The sequence below is a fragment of the Diabrotica undecimpunctata genome, chromosome 10, assembly GCF_040954645.1.
Source record: "Diabrotica undecimpunctata isolate CICGRU chromosome 10, icDiaUnde3, whole genome shotgun sequence".
Taxonomy (NCBI): Eukaryota; Metazoa; Arthropoda; class Insecta; order Coleoptera; family Chrysomelidae; genus Diabrotica; species Diabrotica undecimpunctata.
This window is the reverse complement of record NC_092812.1, coordinates 10,889,077-10,906,046: the sequence shown is the minus strand read 5'-3', so window position 1 is coordinate 10,906,046 and position 16,970 is coordinate 10,889,077. Positions and strand designations below refer to the sequence as shown.

Genomic DNA, 16,970 nt, shown 5'->3' with positions numbered 1-16,970 from the left:
TTTTCCTTAGGGAAATAGGTTCACTTTATATATATATATTTCTTTGAAGGACCACCCAGAAAACTGGGAAAAATGAAGATTCGAAAAGAACGTTTGAACAAATATATTTAAACAAATACAATGTATTTTAAACGCCGATAACTTGCATATGATACACACTTGTCGGTGATACAATATTGACACGAACTTATTAATATACCGACTGGTTTAAAACACTAATATGCCGCTAGGGCGAGTAGAGCCTGACGCTCCTTCCGTGCTGGAATTTGAACTGATACTGATGTCCACTCTCTCCCCTCAATCACAAACATTCCGAAATCTCCCCCCTGACCCCTCGACGTATTAAAAGATATGTTTATTTTTCAAATAACTTTAACTTTCAAATCATTGATAAAAACTACCTGATAAGGGTATTTGTCTCAACTTGCGGAATTTTGGAATGCGTCAGAGGGTAATTTGGAAAATACTAATCCTTTCATTGTTACGATTCTATGAAGGTTTTAGAAACTTGTGTAGAAAGTTATTTAAATGCAAGATAACGGCGCTTTACAGATTATTAGTTAGTACAAAGAAATTTTATATATCTAAACTAATATACAGTATGATACAAAAATAAACTAAATAATATGATACAAAAATAGACTAAAAATATTAAGTATTGTTGTTACGCAACAGTAATTGTAGGCTTTTTTGCCAATATTCCTTGACTAGATCGTAAATACTGAGCTCAAAGCATTTTTGTACTACCGGACTTTTCTTTGCATACATTTTTAATAAAAACTTCTCCGTTAAGTAATCTCTTCTGAAATTTAGTGGAGGTTCATTGCATTCTACATTTAAATTTAAAATGGGTGTACTCTTAAGTGCACCTATACTTATTCTTAAGACTTTATTTACTAGCCTATCTAATTTCTTAAGGTGAGTCATCGCTGCTTGACTATAAAAAATTGACCCATAATCTATTATTGAAAAATCAATATTGTTATTTATAAAAATACAAACAATTATAATTAATATAAGGAATATAATAATATAATGTGTAAAAAGGTACCCGAAATTTATTTTATAAAATATATAAGTATTATTACATCATTATCATTGATATAAAATGAAAAAAAATATATGTTGATTTTCCGGGATTTTCCGAGATTTCCGGGAGGTGAAAATTATGTCATCATTGTTAATACTGCAGCAGACTACTCCAGCCTAATTAAAAAAAGTAAGTTTTTACGGTGAATTTCAAATGGACTCAATTTTTCCGAGGTTTCCCATATTTACCGGTCAGTGAAAACTATGTTGTTATTCTTATTTCGACGAGCTACCCTAGAATAAAAAAAAAAGCTTCAAGCTGCAATGGAAGCCGAGATAATGTAAATTTTTCCTACGTGTTTCAATTTGAAGTTCCGATGTCGAAAAAAAAACGGAGCTGAAACAGTTATCCTCTCCACTTTCCTATGCCAATCTTTAGAAAGTACCTTCGTTTCGAAGGGCTGTAAGTTTCGAAAAGTTGGATGAATTTTATAGCTATATGTTTCAATATAAAGTTTAGATTTTCATTTAAAACTTGTGCAAATTTTACTTCTTAATGTTTATAAACAATGGAGATATGATTTTTTTTATATATAACTTCGTTTCCTAATAGTCCCTAACTTCGTTCCTACTGGTTATAAAAGTTTTTTTTTCATGTGAGTTTTTTTACCAGCTATCCAATGGTTGTACGTATAAGTCTGTAGCTTGAAAAATAAAAAGCTATTACAATTGTTTATAAGTAAAAAACATACTCCTTTTTCAAACGTTTATTTTTTAAATAATTTCGACGAAAACACAACATGCATTTAACTTCTATAGATAGTTTAACCCTACACTGCTCAATGTATCATATATGAAACATACCGAGAATTTACATGTATAACACAGTGAAATAATATTAAGCCCAAACAGCACTATGTAATATATTCGATATATACCACTCTATTATATATGATACATATTTTTTAATCTGACAACGTCGTCTAATTTATTTTATAAAACGCGCGAATTAGTCAGTTATCACTTAACCGTCATGTTGACGATAACGCTAAGTTTAACATTTTTTTATAGGTGGTTATTAATGAAAATTGAATGTACAAAATTGCGTTTTCTGGCTATTATACATCTACAAGTCATCCAGTATTAATTCAGCTATTCAACTATTATTTTTAAAGGTATGGTAAAAAGTTTGTTTGTATCATTTATGATACATGTAATTTGGGTATTATTTTATATGTCTAGCTGATGTATGAAGAGGCCTGTATCAGATAAATAATTACAAGTTATAGTCGACAATTGGAATGATAGTGAAGATGATTGTGATGTAAGTGATATTGAAGACTTGAATAATGATGAAGATTTAGAAAATATAGACATATCAAATATTAAAGTGATATTTGAAGATGAGCTGAGTGGGGCAGAACTGGAAGATACAGCAGAAACGATTACGTCACTACACCTACACCGGTGACATTATCCCTACTCCATGTACGTTATAACATGGGTATTTTATAACAAAAGTCGACCTGTTTCCGGATTTCCCTTAAAAATCGACGGTTCTTAAAATAATGAGAATATTCCATAATTTAGCCGTTCACTGTATAGATACCATTACGGTGCCCCTCCCTGCCTTGGTCATCATTTCTTCATCATATATCATACTTATAATTTGCCACAAGTGATCCACACTAACCATTTTTTTGGGATACATTTGACGTTTTTTGATCTGCTTCGAATTGGAATGGTTGTAAATTACACAATATTATTTGATGACGAATCCATTCATCCAAAAATGTATCTCATCCTTGAAAATAATTTTGATGAAGATGATGATTTAAAAACAGGTGTGGCAGTCCAGAGGAACTGCCGGTAGAAGTTATACTTCTATACACGCATTCGCCGTTACAAATTTATATGGTAGTCAATCTGCACAATCATTACATATGTAATGCTATAGGTAAGAGAAAGCAGAAAGAGAAACAGAATTAGGTATAGGAGTATAGAAAATGTGATAGTAAATGAAGGATTAAATCAATATTTTAATGAAAATATATATTTTTATTTGCATATATGTATAAAAGGAGTTGAATGCAAAAAATTTTTTTACACATACATACACATACACATACACATTTTTGTTATTAATATAACAATACAGTAAAATACACTGCAACACAATTCAATAGAATAATACAATACAAATTAAAATGCAATATTCAGAAGTATTTACAAATGAAAATGTAGATAACTTACTTACGCATATGTTCAATTTACCATGATAATAATATTAATAAAATAACAATAATAATAATAAATACTAAAAATATTTACAAAAGGAATATTTTTATTCTCGAGAGAGAAAGAGAGAGAAAATATATCCTCGGTCTCTCTCTTTTCTATCTTACATATAATGATTTTGCCGATTCACTCCCGTACAAATTTCCAACGTCGAACGCGCGTATAGAAGTATAACTTCAAAAAATGTTTGTGGAAGATAAAAATAAAAAACCAACAACTCGGATTATGTTGTAAATTTTCATTTTATTTTAAAATTTAATATTTTTGCCTATATTACGTATATTTAATAGGATTAACGAGAGGTTTAAATATTTCAAAAATAAAAAACGAAATACATATTGGAATTCGAACTCACATATACCAGCGTATGAACCAAACACGTAAAAAATTTGCCAATTAGATATGAAACTAACATATTTCAAAATTGACAGTTCTCGGTCATACAGTGATTTATTGTATTTATTATTTTGAAATCTAATAATAAAATAATTATGAACATTTAATAAATAATACAAAACATATCACATAAATAATAATATTAATATATATTATATATATATATATATATATATATATATATATATATATATATATATATATACATATATATATATATATATATATATATATACATACATACATATATATATATATATATATATATATATATATATATATATATATATATATATATATATATATATACAAACGGAACATTTTTATTCTCGAGAGAGAAAGAGGGAAAATATATCTTCTGTCTCTCTCTTACGCGCACGTATAGAAGTAGAACTTCAAAATTACAGTTAGATTTCGACTTCTGGTCTATACTCACTTACATTTAATTCCTAAAGAAGTTAAATATTGTACGTATACAGGCCCAAGTAGTGACTCAAAATTCGCTAAATATTTTATACAAGAAAGTAGGAAATATTGACAAAAAAAATGTGATTTTAATACATAACAAAACTATTGTATTTAAATATTTATTTTAGACGTTTTCAAATTTACATATGTTTAAAAAAATTCTTAATGGATCTCAACACAAGTCCAAATTTTCGCATACTTCCTCAGGAGTATGTTCGTGGAGCTGGCCATAGATTCTATCAACTTTTGGGAGCAAATTATGTTCACAATAATCTCTCAAGTCACCTGGTAAAACACCGCATAATCTGTCTGCGTCTCTTTCAACTTCGTCCTATAATAACATAAAAACAGTAATTTTAATTTAAAGTTTAACTTTATAAATTTATACTATTTAAATTTTAATTTAGACTTATTTTAAATTCTTCACAGGTAAATAAAGACCTTAAGCTATCGTTATTAGATAGAATCAATGAAAATTAACAAATTAAAAATACAGATTTAATTCTGAATGAAAAATTTGTGTCAAACAATTTTTCTCTCCTCAACCTATTTAGTTAAATACTATAAAGTGTAAACACATACCAAAAATTGAGAAAGGCACTCTGCGGGAACAACTATAGTTATAAAATAATATAATAAATTTTTTGGAAGTTTTAAAAACCAAGTTTTCAGCGTTTTATTGTTATATATTTGTAACTTCTTACACACAGATTTTGTTTTATTCAAAATATGCACATACTATTGCATGTTTTAAATATTTTTTAATTATTAGTAATAAAATTGATTATTTTAATGCCAATTCATACAAAATGTATGTAAAACAAAATTTTTACTTATGACTACTAACTAACTTTTCAAACTAACAAAATTTTCACTTATGGACACACATTTGATGACTATAGTGTTACTTATAAAACTTACCAAGGGTACTCCGTCTTCTACTAAATCCTTGATAACAGTGGTAAATAATATACAGTTGTCGCAATCAAATCTGTAGAAAGAAACGACTTTTTCTATTAATTCAATTAACTCAATTTCGTAGAATTTATTTTTTTAAATATTAAGTTTATTGAAGCTATTATTATTGAGGTCTAAAAATGTTGCAAAAGAAACTCAGTCCACTATAAACAATCTTCGAAATAAAACTAACCCGGCTCAAACATTTTTTCTTCCAAACCCTAAAAAGCTAAATGAATACTTTTTTAATGTTCGTAAAAATATAACGTCTACTATTTTGCCACAACAAGATTATACTTTCTATCTCCAGACTTGAAAAAATGTCTCGAATTCGGTCTTTTTAAGACTAGTTGATCATTCTGAACTAAGCTAAACAATCAGTAGTATCAAAAGCAAATTTGTCTGTAGTACTCATGGATTAATAATAAAAATTTACCTAAATCTCCCAAAAAAATATAAGCAAGTCCTGGTTTCACTAATTAATGATTACTTTAAAAAAGATATACTTCCAGAGTGCCTAAAGACAGTTATTATTATTCATCTTTATAAAGGGGATGAAAATCAATGCACGCAACTACAGACCTATTGATTCATTACTGGTAGTACCCAAAATTATTAAAAGACTTATAAAAGCTCGACTTTCTATATCATTTCGACTATATCCTTTCTCATTGAAAACAACATTTACAAAGGCAGTTTTGCTTTTTATCTAATAAATGTACCAGTGATGAGTGATGATAATTATGTTTTTTGTACTACCTAAGGTCTATTAAGAACTGTACAATTATTGTTAAACTGACACTGTTTTTTGTGACTGCCAAATTTTTTGATTGTATAAATCACGAAATTTTAATAAAAAAAACTAAATGTCCACGGAATTCGAGGTTATTCTTTAAATTGACTTCAATCATACTTGTAAAATAGAAAACAGCTATTTAGAGCAAATGATACTCACTCTAGTCACAAATGCATTTAAGTAGAGTACCACAAGGTTCAGTTTCAGGTCCTCTACTTTTTGTTATTTTTCTAAATGACATTACCAACTTGAAAATTGACGGAAAAATATTTCTTTTTACTGGTGATACTAGTATCATCTGATGGACAGTAACCTTAAGTTATCCTTTCATATCGATTTGTTAAATAAGAAACTAGCCCCAGGTTGCTATGCAATAAGATTTGTTTCGAACGAGATCAATTTAGCATCCTCCAAAATAACATATTTTGCTTTGTTCAAGTTTCATTTTTGATACGATCTAATTTTTTTGGGTTCTAGTATAGTATTAAAAAGTAAATTTTCAATCGGGCGGACTAAATCTTTAAAAATATATTATTGAGGCTAAGAAATTTTAACAATAAAATTTATTTTTGATAAAACTGGCCAGATTGGCAAATATTTTATTAGCAAGTTCCCATTTATTTGTACGATTTCTACTTACTCAGGCTCAGGATCGTCGGTAGGCTCAGGTTCAGGCTCACGGGTTCTTTGGGCGAATACGGTCAGAACTAAAAGTAAACAATGGCTTTTATTGGTAGGAATTTTTAAAATAAAATAACTCTTATTTTAAAGTTTTTGTATTTTTAAATTTAATAAAATTTGGTAACATACAAATGGATCCAGTAATCGGTAGCCAGATACGCAGATAAATACAAATAAAAAAATTACAATCAATTTGTTTTTGTTTTGTGTAATCAAAGATATTTAAAGATATATCATGAAGTTTTTAAATAATATTAAAAAAGCAAAAAGAACGAAAAATGCATAAAAATATACTTACAAAATAAAAGAGCAGAAAACTATGAAGAATTTAAAAAATGCAGGAGATTAGTAAAAGAATTTGTTACCAAAGCAAAAAGGGATAAAAGTACAAAATTAAAAAAAAAGATAAAAACTAATAGTAAAGACAATTAGAATCTGTTTGATCTGAGTTTTAAAATTAATGAAAAAATTCTATACATGGAATGAAATAATTAAAAAATGTAACGTAAAAGGGAAAAAGATGCATGCGCGTTATAGAAATTTAAGATTTTTTCATATTGGCCGAAAATAAAAAACAACTTCAAATCAACTTAGAAATATGCAATAAAGTACTTACAAAAATATTGAATGACAATTAGTAAAAATAATACAAGATTTATACTAATAGATGAAAATTAGGATCAAAAAGAATGAGAAAATTAAGTCAATATATAGGCTTGTATTAACCTTTGGTTGCGAGTCGTAAGTTCTAACACAAGCTCTTGGATGCACAACCTACGCGTGTAGTGAGGCTTAACATATTGCCAAATTGCTAACAATATCAGCTGCTTATAATAATAATCATCTGCGTTTCTACTGTCTATTTGTGGCTTTAACAGTTTTGCTATTTTTTTCGTATCTTAAAATTGCCTCCTTGGTTTCTGACCCAGAGAGTACATCCAGTTTGTAACACAAGCGGAATTAAGAACCATTTAGTTTATTATTTATTTTTATCTGTGTACTTTTGACACAGATAAAATAAATAATAAGTAGTATACAATATTCAAATATTACCAATTAAGAGTAATAAAACCTTTATACTGAATAAACATAAAAAATATTTATTGCTTACCGACGCAGAACAAGAGAGTCAAAACCAATGTAGTCTTCATGTTTGAGAATTATATTTCACAATAATGTGCATTATATACAATAAGAAGCCAACCACTTAAAAAAAGGACCACTTGACTAATTACGTTTTTTGTTAGTGTTAATACTCCCCACTACATTTCTATAATTGTTAGCTTTGATTTCCATCGATGATAAGGTGAAATACTTATTATAACTTAATGAACATTTAAAATATTACAGCAAATTTAATGTTTTACTGATATTAAATCTGCATAATAAGTCATCTTATCTTGATTAATTTTACAGTCTGAAAATTTGACTTAGATACGAGTAGTATATTAGAAAACTTAAATTATTTTTCAGTAGCTTTTTCGTAAATGTAAAAATTACAGTCTACTTATATCATCATCATCATCAGTGGCATTACAGCTCGTTGTAAGCCAGAGTCTTCTTCAGAATAATCTTCCATTCGCTCCTGTCTCTGGCAACTCTTCTCCATGCTTTAACTCTGATGGATTTTAGATCATCCTGTATCTTATCGTGATACCTATGTTTTGGCGTTTCTCTGGCTCGTCTTCCCACTGGTCCTCTTCGGTCGAAAATTTTTCTGATCGTTGCATCTTCATCTCGCCTAATTACACGTCCTATCCATCGAAGTCGGGCTAATTTAATACATTTTACAACGGCAGGTTCCCCAAAACTTCTATATAACTCAAAGTTGTAGCGCCTTCGTAGCGTTTTCGTATGACTCTTTTTTTTTCTAAACGCTTTTTTTCTTCTCGTCGACACTTTTCGGTTCTTGTCAGCTCTTTATTTGAAATTTTCATGTTGTTATACCTAGAGTCTTCAGATTTTAGCACATCAGTATTATACATATTTCGTAGATTTTGTGCTCTGGCCCTTCTTAGCGTTTGATATACGAGCCCTGAGTTTTGTTCTTACACGGTAGTGGTCAGAGTCTATATTAGTACCTCTATATGCTCTTACATCTAGTACGTCTGAGGAATGTCGACTATCAATTAGTACACGGTCAATTTGGTTTTTTGTTTGACTGTCTGGTATCTATCATGTGGCTTTGTGGATATTTTTGTGAGAAAAACATGTACTTACTACCACTATTTCCAATGATGCTGCGAGGTTAATCAGGCGTAAATCATTTTGGTTGTTGACAGCATAAAGACTATGCTCGCCGATCGTGGGTCGGTAAATAGTCTCTTGGCCGACTTAAGCGTGAAAATCACCAACAATAATGTTTACGTCATTGTTCTGACATTGTCTCTAAGTGCTTTCCAGTTTCTCGGTAAATATGTCCTTCTCCTCGTCTTTTTTATCTTCAGTGGTAGCACGGATATTGATAATGCTGTAATTAAAGAACCTGCCTTTAATTGTGACTTCTGATTCCAATCGTTTATTCAGTATGAATCCCAAGCCAAAAGTATGATTATTTTTATCTCCGCTGTAGAAGGAAGTGTAGTCTTTTTTTTTCTAGGCTAGCACTACCTGTCCATCTGATTTCTTAAAGTGCTATAATGTCTGCTAAATATTCATTAAGTGTATTGGTCAGACTTCTTAATTTACCTGCACTACATCGTACGTACATTCCAAGTAAATAAAACAATATTATTAACCTTATCATTAACCTTATTTCGTTTGCCAAGTCGTCGACAAAAAATCCGTCTGGCAGATTGTTTTGAAGTTTCCGTAACAAAAGAATTTTTAAAGCGGGAGGGGTGTTATCACATTGCCCAACCCCCAACCTGGAGGACCTGTTCACCCGCTTTTGTCAGTTACCGAACCAACCTTTCACCCGGGTTGTCTACCTGATCTCCAGTTGGGTTGCTTGGTTTAACAGGGGACACCAGGGGAAGGTGAGAGTCGGATTTGAGTAAAAGGGGCTAAGTGGAGTAAACTGGAATTAACTCCATATTTTCGCATCCTAATCCTTTGTCCCCCAAGTCTACTTATATAATGATTATCAGTCTTAGCGTATGCTACAGATTATGGTACAGCCTATCTTACATTGTCATTCTTTATTTCTTCCTACTATTGTCTAATATTCTCTTCTCTGTACCATGTTCTACATGTTTGTTGCTTTATATCATCTTAAGTATATCATCATCTAGTCCCATCTTAAGTTTGAACGTCGTCTTGGTTTCTTGATGTTTCTTGAATATTACAATGTACTTTTCGTGGACCATCTATTGTCAGTTTGATCCACCCACTGTCATTTAAAATATTTAATTCCGTTGATTACATTAGTGATTTGGGTTTTTTGCCTGATTCAGTATATTCGTTTGCGATCTCTCTTTGTTATTCCTAACACACATCTCTCCATTTACCTTTGAGTACTTTAGTGTACAAGTTTTGCAGCCGTATGTCATTAGTATGAATGGGATAAGTAATATACACTGATCAACTACTCTTTTCTTTAAATGGAGTAGCATTCTAAATTTAAATATTACAGCATTTTAACCAAAAAATAATCTAACTTAAGTTCAGTTTTAGGCCAACTTCATTTTTAGGTGCATTTCGGTTGATTATATCGATTATAAATTCTTTTAGTTCTGCAAAAGTATTAGCAAGTAAAATGATATTGTCAGCGAATTGCAAATGACAGAAGTATATAAGAATGGACAGGCCTTTGTTTAAGCCAGCTCGTTTTTCTAAGTATATATTGTAGGGTTGCGGTGAAAAGCTTTAAGGGTATTGCGTTTCCTTGACGGACGCATTGTGTAGTGGGAAAAGGAGTGTTTTCATAAATTTTTACTTAAACTTTTGCTTTTTTGTAGTATATTTTTACTATAATTTCTATGTATAGTTTTTTAGTGCCTTATTTGGTGAAAGTTTTTATTACTTTCCTGTGATGAATAGAACTGAAAGTCTTCTTTAAGTCTTAAAAGGTTAGGGCAAGCGGTATTTCATATTATTCAACTCTACTTATTAGTTCTTGTAACGTATGGAATTTACAGACTACTGAATCTACTTTTAAAGCCAGCTGTTTTGACTATGCAGTATCTAATACATTAGTCAATCTGTTGGTGATGATTTTTGTGAACGTCTTGAATATAATTAATAGTAGACTTATGGAGCTGATGTTTTTGGTATTCTCTTTGCTGCCTATGAGAATTATTATTTGCTATTCCAGAGGTCTGATATGTATCTTGATTTGTGACGTTTATGAGATATACGCGCTAAGATTTTTAAGTTTTTTTGTGCCAATGTATTTAAGTAGTTTTACTGTAATGCCATCTACTTCAGCTGATTTACTGCCTTTCATTTTTGTCATTGGAATATATTTTTCCCGGAAGGACTTCTGGTACATTTTCCAAGTTACTGCTTGCTTCTTCAAATGTTTCAGGTTTTTTTTTCAAATGTTTCAAGCTAAAAAAATATCAGGACAGCATACTTACCAACAAATCGTAAGTCTAGAAAAAGAAGGTACGTTAATAACTGATCCACAGGATATAGTAAATTAACTAGCTGATACCTATCAAAATTCTAATTCAGCCAAAATTACAGTAAAGAGTTCTTAACTTACAAACAACAGGAGGAGGCAGTTAATAGCATGAGAAATATTTCACCCGGTCCAGACGACTTAACAATACAATTTATTAAAAAACTTCTCATAGAAGCTCAAAAGTTTGTATTACAAATTTTTATTAGTATTTGGTCACAAAAATCATTTTTAAAAATCTGGAAAAATGCCATTGTTCTTTCTATTATTATATAAAGCTTATCTACAACCAAAATCATATTGTCTTATATTATCAACATGTTCTTTTATCAGCGTTTGTTCACCAACAAACGCTATTCAAGAAGCTTTTAAAACTAATCAAAAATGTATGGCAAAAATGTATGACATAACTAAAGCATTTGATATAGTGTGAAAATATCATATGTTAATTATCCTAAAAAAAAAATTGAAAACCAAGAAAAAATTTTGGCCTACATAAACAATTTTTTAAATCAAAGAACATTTTAAGTCCGAACGAATGGTGCTATATCCCATTTTAGAGTATAACAGAACGGAATCTCACAAGAATCTGCATCAATATTACAAGAACACTTAAATAAACTATTGTTAAGACTCCGTCCTAACTATATTCATTTGTTTTATTTTTAAACGTAAGTAGGCCGCGGAACTGCGAACCCGACTCTGGATTCTTCGCGACAGTTAGAAGCGCTACCGGGGCGAGGAAGTGAAGATGATACCCTTAAGCTAGCGGGGTCACATGAGCGGAATCCAATTTAACCTACGTAATATTTTTTCACCAATTTTTCACTAATTTATTATCACCCTAATATTTTTTCACCACCAAACCCCCCTTAATGGGAACGATTCTGCTGGCTTAAGGTTCAAGCTAGCAGAATTCAGAAAAAAAACTTTTTGTTGATGGCATATTTTTTCACTAATTTTTCACTAATTTATTACCACCCTAATAATTTTTCACCACCAAACCACCCTTAATGGGAGCGATTCTGCTGGCTTAAGGTTTAAGCTAGTAGAATTCAAAAAAAAAAACTTTTTGTTGATGGCATATTTTTTCACCCATTTTTCACTAATTTATTACCACCCTAATATTTTTTAACCATCAAACCACCCTTAAGGGGAGCGATTCTGCTGGCTTACGGTTCAAGCTAGCAGAATTAAAAAAAATATTTATGATATACCACAGTGTTCTGCTAGGTTTTTACGAATTTATTACAACTTTAGTAATTTTTCACCCCTTACTACCCCTTTAACAAAAATTAAATAAATTTGTTTTTTTAAAAATACTTCAATACATTTACACGGTGTGTGTGTGCGAGTGTGGGTGTGTGAAAAACACATCTGTTGTAATAATTCTTATATTTAATTAAAAATTACTACTTACCTATTACTTATTAATTACTTACTAAAGGTACTACAAATTTCACTGAAGATGGACTGATAAGTCCGAAAACGTTTTGAACTTAATCCTTTAATTAAATTAAATTAAATATACCAATCACAACAGTGTTTTACTTCAATGTTCGAGTTTTTTAACTATATGATATACAGCCAACTCACGGGAATGATCCCTTTTTAAGTTGTAAAATTTTGTTAAAAAATAGGAAATGTACAAAACAACAATATTGCAATGTTTAGCATATAAAAAAGTTGGTGAAGTTGGTGTTTGTGTAAAACTAGCATTTAAAGATGTAAACTACTTTCCTTATTTGAATTTCTAGTATTTATGGGAATTATCTTCCACACTGACACATACGGATTTCAAGATTGGAGGGTTATTCGAAAATAGATCCACTATTCAACCTTTTTTGCAGAACATCGGAAGAGATCTTTTTCTTATAATTTTAAGGTGCTTAATCTTTATCCATAATCCAATGGGACCGAATGTTATTACTGAAGGTAATAGGTTTTATAGAATAAGAACAGTTATAGACATTTTAATAATAAAATGACTGCTCTGCGTTATCCAGTAAAATAATTATCGCTAGATGAATCGATGGTACCGTGGAAAGTTAGACTTAGTTTTAAACAATATACTAAACAAAAGACAAAAAAGACGATATCAAGGTTAGAATTAATTCGTAAATTAATTTATAGAAAAGCAAAGAAAGACGGAATATCGCGAACATTTACCTATAAATAATTGCTAATAAATCGGACAAACGCGAAACGAAAACGAAAAGATGCAGAGTATGTCCTATCCTAAAAATAAGAAAAAACCCAATTTATGAGTGTGTGGATTGTGCCGAGAAACCAGATCTCTCCGTGGGCGATTCTTTCAAACATTTATATAAACAAAATAAATAAGTTAATATTTTTTTGTAATAACCTTTAATTTTTACCTATATTCAACTGACAATGAATGAAAAATCGACAAAGAATTAAAATACAAATATCTTTAAATTTTTAAAATGCTGCTAATATAAATTTATTTTACTACGCAAATAATCTACAGTGATGAGTGTCTTACCCGGCAAAATAGCAGAAAGGATAGAAGACAGATTAAGTTGTGAGATAGTACGAGATAGGGCTAGTTATTAGACGTGTCTATTTGACTTCAGTCATAATTATACGGATGACCTCAAAAATATTTTATTTTAATAATTTCTGCTGTTTGAATAAATGATTAAATATATTAAGACATATAGTAAAAAACATTAATTAGTAGCGATTTTAAATTATAAATCTTTAAGTTTATTTAATAATAAAAATAACTCAGCTGAAATATTTGACTAAACTAAATAGGTATGTTCAACCCGAAAATAATTGTTGTATGTGGAGTTGGCGTAATAGTTAGAGACGTTGTCTATTGATAAGAAGACTGGGGTTCAATTCACACCAAGGGTAAAATTTTTGTTTTACTCAATCAAAAATAATAGAAAAGATGATACATATTAGGTAACAAGTTTTCGAAAAACTCATTATTTACAATTTATTCTATTCCAATGTTATAAAATAGAAATACAAAATATTTCAAATTCAATTCCAGTTTTACAGTCTTCAGTTGTGAATGGAAAATAATACATTAGGGATTGTTTAATGTCAAATCCATCACTAAATTCTCAGTGTTAATGTTAATTCCTCTGTACAGGTAATGATTTTCAAAACAATTGACGACATTGGAATGGATGCGCGCGAATAGCTACCTGCTTTATAGCAAACCAAATCATCAAGCCTTCAAGTTATCAAATAATAACACATCGAGAAGTGTTTTTTACGGTAAACAGAAACTTTTTATTGAAAAAACAATTCGTGAAAAGGATTTTAATGGCAGAGGAAAAAGTGCAAATTGTTGTCTGGCATGTGAATGGATTATCAAACAACATGATTATACAACAATTTGTAAATATGTTTCCAAATAGGCCGGCTCCAGCACGATCAACAATTCAGTCTATTATACGTAATTTTTTTACTTATGGATCCGTGTTCGATCCAAGAGGAGTTCGCAGACGAAGGGAGGTAAATTCAGATTTGGAACTAAGGGACACTTTGATTTGTGCAAGTATTGAGCAAAATCCTACCCAATCAACACCTCGTCTCGGAGAACAATGTGGAATTCCAAGATTTAGAGTAGGTGAAATTTTATAAAGACATCGATATCGTCCCTATAAACTTCATAAATTCAACGTGTAATTCCCTGGGGATCAATATAGACGTTTAGAACTTTGTCAAACTGCAATGAAAATGTCACATCAAGATGAACATTTTTTAGAGAACGTTTTGTTCACCGATGAATGTACGTTTTCATTGCATGGCCGTCACAATTCAATCAATGCTAGGTATTGATCTCGAGGAAATCCTCGTCAGATTTATGTCGCTCGTACCCAGCGTCTTCGAAAAGTAAATGTTTGGGGAGGCATAATAGGGAATCATGTTATTGGTCCATTTTTTATAGATGGTATGTTGACTGGGCGGAAATACTTGAAACTTCTGCAAAATGAAATTGTCCCAGCCCTTTGTAATTTACCAATACCTTTCGATTCCATATGGTTTCAACACGATGGTTGTCCTGCACATAATTCTCGCATCGTCAGTGAATATCTGAGTGCGATTTTTCCTAATCGATTGATTAGTGGCCACGGATATTTTTTTTATTTTTGTAGAATTTTTACTACTTATTCTTTAAAAGTTTTTACTTTATTTTCGAAAGTACGACGATACTGTTTTGTCAATAAGATTTTTTGTTTTAACTTTAGTTTTTGTTTAGTTTTGTTTAGTGATTCAAAGCAAAACGATCTTTGCATAATTTCAAATTATCAAAAAAAAAAAGAAAAAAAAAAGAAAACCACATGTGGGTTTTGAACTCTAATCGTCTGCGATATCTGTATCGCAATGTCGAATTCTTACCACTAATCCACGAAGGATTTATAATTATTCTGTGACAAGAGTGTATGAAACTCCTCAAATCATAGTAGAAATTATTCTTGGTTAATAATTTAAAACTTTAGATTAAATAATCACTATTAATTAAATTATTTTATTCACATCTTTGCTTTATTGTGGTCAATCAGTTTTTACTGTATGCGAAATTAAAAAATGGAAATACGTCACACATTCGACGTTACTCATAATAATTATGACCGAGGTGATTTAGCTCGAATCTAACGTCTAAAGGCGTGAGACTATTGATAGTGGTAATGTAATGTAATGTAAATTATAGGTTTCTATCGATTATTTCTCACCTCTACGTGTTTAATCTCTTTTTATTTCACAAGGTAACTGTGTTTTCTATCTCTTAAGTTAAAAAGCCGGGTGGTAAGACACTCATCACTGTATATCAGCTGTTCTGACCAACCGGTAATTTCGGTCTCATTTGAATATACCTACTTAAAATATTTATATCCTAAAATGGTTTGCAATATAAATTCTTTATGTTATACACCTAATCTTAAAATTATGTTTTGACCAATCGTTAATACTCTTTTTATTTAAATAATATTAAAATATTAAATACCTAAATTATTTTTCAAATTTTCATCTACCTAATGAATACAAATCTTTTAACAATAGGTGCGCACGATCCCGACGACCCTCATTTACAATCAGATAAATAATGTAATAGACGTAATAAAATTATTTCAATTTGAATATTTCGTACCTGGTAATTTATTCTGTGAAATATAAAAATTCCATTGTATTTACGAAAACTCAACTTGATTTCAGTTATTTTATATTCATAAAAGGGACTAACGATTCGATTTCTCTTAGCCATGTAATACGACTCGAATCAGAGTCAATTTTTTAAAACAGGTAAAATTTATAGTTTTTGGAATAAAGTGTTTTTATATTTTTAATATTTAAACATTGAAAAAATAAATATTAGTTAGTGTAGAATAACATTTGAAAATATTTTTCAATTAGGGTAGTTGAGAAAAACATGACTAGGCTGGTAAAAATATAGTAAAATTCTACCAGAGCACTCTTGTGTTTTCAAAAAGATTTTTTATTCACCTAGCGTCAATGTGTATCTTGTTGAATGTTTCCCATTAACTGAGGCTTAGGGGGTCAAAAATTATAAGGGTGGATCAAATTTAGTAAAAACCAGGCAAGCAATTTATATTTTCAGTTACAAGTAGAATACAGTAACATTATAAAAATAGATTTTTTATCACCTTAAATTTTAACGTAGTAGAATTATTGACTCCTTATAGAGGGTAGTTGAAGGGTGAAAAATTACTAGGATGGTAATGTATTAGTACAAATCTAGCATAATACTGTAGTATCTCATATTTCCGAAAAGATTTG

At 30.1% G+C, this 16,970-nt stretch overlaps 1 protein-coding gene across 1 annotated transcript; it reads right to left on the bottom strand.

The window, feature by feature from the left end:
- Positions 1–4,324: 4,324 nt before the first annotated feature.
- On the bottom strand, positions 4,325–7,803 carry LOC140452186 (uncharacterized). The gene is made up of 4 exons (XM_072546286.1): positions 7,737–7,803; positions 6,585–6,651; positions 5,113–5,182; positions 4,325–4,522 (listed from the first exon to the last, which is right to left on the bottom strand). Exons 1-4 carry the CDS (start codon positions 7,774–7,776, stop codon positions 4,364–4,366), a joined length of 336 nt encoding a protein of 111 aa, XP_072402387.1. The 5' UTR covers positions 7,777–7,803; the 3' UTR covers positions 4,325–4,363.
- Between the last annotated feature and the right edge of the window lie 9,167 nt (positions 7,804–16,970).